Here is a 3,084-nt window from a genome sequence, read left to right as displayed (position 1 = left end):
GGCGGCGCCGGCGCGTCTGGCGGTTCATCTGCGACATGCTGTTGAAGTAGATGAGGTAGCAGAAGCCCAGCGACGAGAGGTCGAGCCACGGGTGCTGCTTCTCGTAGGCGTTCTGGATGGTGATGCAGATGTCCATGTCGTAGGCCGTCCATGCACCGCCGTCGTTCTCCCACTCCCACACGATGCCCTTGCCCGGCGCCGACGACGGGTCGTAGAAGTTGCGCCGCACGGGCCGCATGGTGCCTGTACTCGAAATGAGGAGGGGGCGTCAGCACAGCGGGCGGGCTTGGCTCGGTCAGGGGTGGGGACGCCGAGCGCTGGTCTGCGCAGCTGGAAGGGCGGGCCACAGCAAGGCAGGGGTGGGCGGCACAGGCCTCCAACGGGTCCATCCAGAGTTGGGGAGAGGGTCAATACATGCATGGAGAGGAAGGAGGTCAAGGCCCAGGCATGAGGTTCAGTACAGGCTGGAGGGTCAGGACAGGCGGGACCCAGGGTGAGGGGGCCCGGGGCTAAGGGTTCAGCACATAGCACTGGGGCGAGAGGTGGGCAGGCGCGCGTGGTCAATAGATTAGGGACAGGGGTGGGAAAGCCACCAAATGGGGTGGGGGTGCCAAGATAGCCTGAGGTAGGAAACCAGCAAGGTGTGGAGGGCTCCCCCACCCTCCATCTCTCCAGGGCCAAGACAGACACTGAAGTGGGGGTTTATCACAGGCCCTGGATGGTGGGAGGGAGGGCAAAGGGGGCTTGGGGGTTCTTCAGACCACAGTAAGATAAGGTGGGGCAGGCATAGACAGAGACCAAGGCTATGCACAGAGGCCCCATGCAGTCCTCTCCTTCCTTATAGTTCGCTCACTCATTCAATGATTCATTCACCAATCTGTTCATGCCTTCGTTCATTAATTCAAGCACTAGTTCATTTAGTCATTCAACAATTCTTGCATTAGTTCATTCATTTATCCACGCCCTAGTTCACATATTCATATATTCCTTTATTCAATGATTCATTCATTCAATGATTCTTTTGTTAGGTCATTCATTCCTGCCTGCAGTCATCCTTTTGTATTTTATTGTATTTTATTTTATTTTATTTTATTTTATTTTATTTTATTTTTTTAGAGACGAGGGTCTCCTTATGTTGCCCAGGCTAAGTCTTGAACTCTTGGGCTCAAGCGATCCTCCCGCCTTGGCCTCTCAAAGTGCTGGGATGACAGGTGTGCGCCACCATGCCCGGCCCCACTTTTTTTTTTTTTTTTCAGACAGAGTATTGCTCTGTCACCCAGGCTGGAACACAGTGGCACAATCTAGGCTCAATACAATCTCCACCTCCCAGGTTCAAGCGATTCTTCTGCCTCAGCCTCCTGAGTAGCTGGGACTACAGGCATGCGCCACCTTGCTGGGCTAATTTTTGTATTTTTAGTAGAGATGGGGTTTTGCCATGTTGGCCAGGCTGGTCTCGAACTCCTGACCTCAGGTGATCCACCCACCTTGGCCTTGCAAAGTGCTGGGATTACAGGTGTGAGCCACTGCCCCTAGGCCCTTTATGCTTTTTTTTTTTTAATTGATACCTTTATGTATTCTCCATCTTCAGCCCACTCCCGTATTCAAGCATTCAGACATTCCTTCATTTACCACCATCCTCTTTAAAACTGTGCACCGCAGAGATTATGCCACTGCACTCCAGCCTGGGCAACAGAGTGAAACTGTATCTCAAAAAAAAAAAAAAAAAAAAAGAAGTGGCCAAGAGGGCATTTGAACCCAGGAAGTCAGACTCCCAAAGGGACAAAGGGTGAATAGGGCCACCTAGTTCAGGGTCCTGACCTTTCCTTTTCCCAGGCCTTGTTTGCCCATAATAAAAGGGGTGACCTGGATGCGGTGACCCCAAAGATCACATCCAGATCTGAGCTTTGAGCTTTGGTGATCTCGGGCCATGATTATCAATTCCCCGGGCCATGCCATGGTGACTGAAGCACAGTTGGCTTTGGGTGCCCTCTCTTCCTCTTGTGGCCCACAGTCCACATCCCCCTCGTCTTTCCCAAGTTCAAGGTCTTTGATTTTTCCTCTCATTGCCACCCCTCAAGCCTTGGTTCTTTGCTCAAATGGAATGAATCTGGGGTCCAGGGTGGGCACCCAACAGCAGCTCGCCGGGTCCCTATCCTGGGGCCTGGGACACCTTAACCCAATAATTTGCAAACTTGATACAAGCTGGGTGCCCGTCCTTAATAAAATCATGCTGGGAAAGCCAGTTCATAAAAGTGTTTCCAAAAAGGGCTGCTCTCGTTAAAACAAGAGCAGAGAGGCAGACTCTTGTTTGCCTGGCTTTCCCCCACCCCCACGATTCCAGGTCACCCCAGGAGTCCCTGGAGCCCAGTGTGCAAACCATAGTATTAACCCAGAGTAACTGTGGTATTTCAGGTGCAGCCTATGGGGAAATACTTTGGACAAGCAGCTGATACTTGCTCGAGCCACCATGTGAGGTGGGCATGGACTGGGACAAGGACAGCTTGACTCTGAAGCCCTCTAAAAATCCTAAGACAACACAGCACAGACTTTGGAATCGGACAGGTCTGGACTCCAAGGTCTACCCTTCCCCGGTGACCCTGAGAAGGCACCATAGCTCTCCCAGCCTCGGCTTCCCCATCTGGAATATGCACATGGTAGAACCGTTTGGCGGAATAAACGAGGTGATACATATAACGAATTTAGCAAATAATAAACATGGAACACGCACCATTGCTGATGTTGCTATTATGGCCCCATCACTTGTGAATTGTCTGATCTTGGGGGAGTTAGTTCCTGTCTGTGAACAGGAAGTGATGACGGTACCTACCTCATAGGGTCCTTATGCATGGAGATAGATGCGCGGGAACATGTAAAGGTGCTTAGTTGATGCTTGGCACAAAATGAACATTTAGTGGATGCTGGATATTACTTACCGTCATTAATATTATTGCAATCTTTGCTCCTGCCCTAGTGGCCAACCACCCCGGGCTTCGTCCTTGCCTGCGGACGACACAGAGGCCCCCTCCCCCTGGGCCCCGTCTTACCCCGGCGGGATGGAGGCGCGCGCGCTCACGCTGGTGGTGC

At 52.2% G+C, this 3,084-nt stretch overlaps 1 protein-coding gene across 1 annotated transcript in view; it reads right to left on the bottom strand.

The window, feature by feature from the left end:
* DTX1 (deltex 1, E3 ubiquitin ligase) overlaps positions 1-3,084 on the bottom strand; it is a 46,114-nt gene that overhangs the window by 21,510 nt on the left and 21,520 nt on the right. The window contains exon 3 of the mRNA XM_011997940.1: positions 4-243. Within this exon, the coding sequence (XP_011853330.1) occupies positions 4-243 (240 nt within the window). The remainder of the gene's footprint in view (positions 1-3; positions 244-3,084) is intronic.

This window comes from Mandrillus leucophaeus, unplaced genomic scaffold, assembly GCF_000951045.1.
Source record: "Mandrillus leucophaeus isolate KB7577 unplaced genomic scaffold, Mleu.le_1.0 Scaffold55, whole genome shotgun sequence".
Taxonomy (NCBI): Eukaryota; Metazoa; Chordata; class Mammalia; order Primates; family Cercopithecidae; genus Mandrillus; species Mandrillus leucophaeus.
The sequence above is the reverse complement of the archived record's forward strand: the minus strand, read 5'-3'. Positions and strand labels throughout refer to the sequence as shown.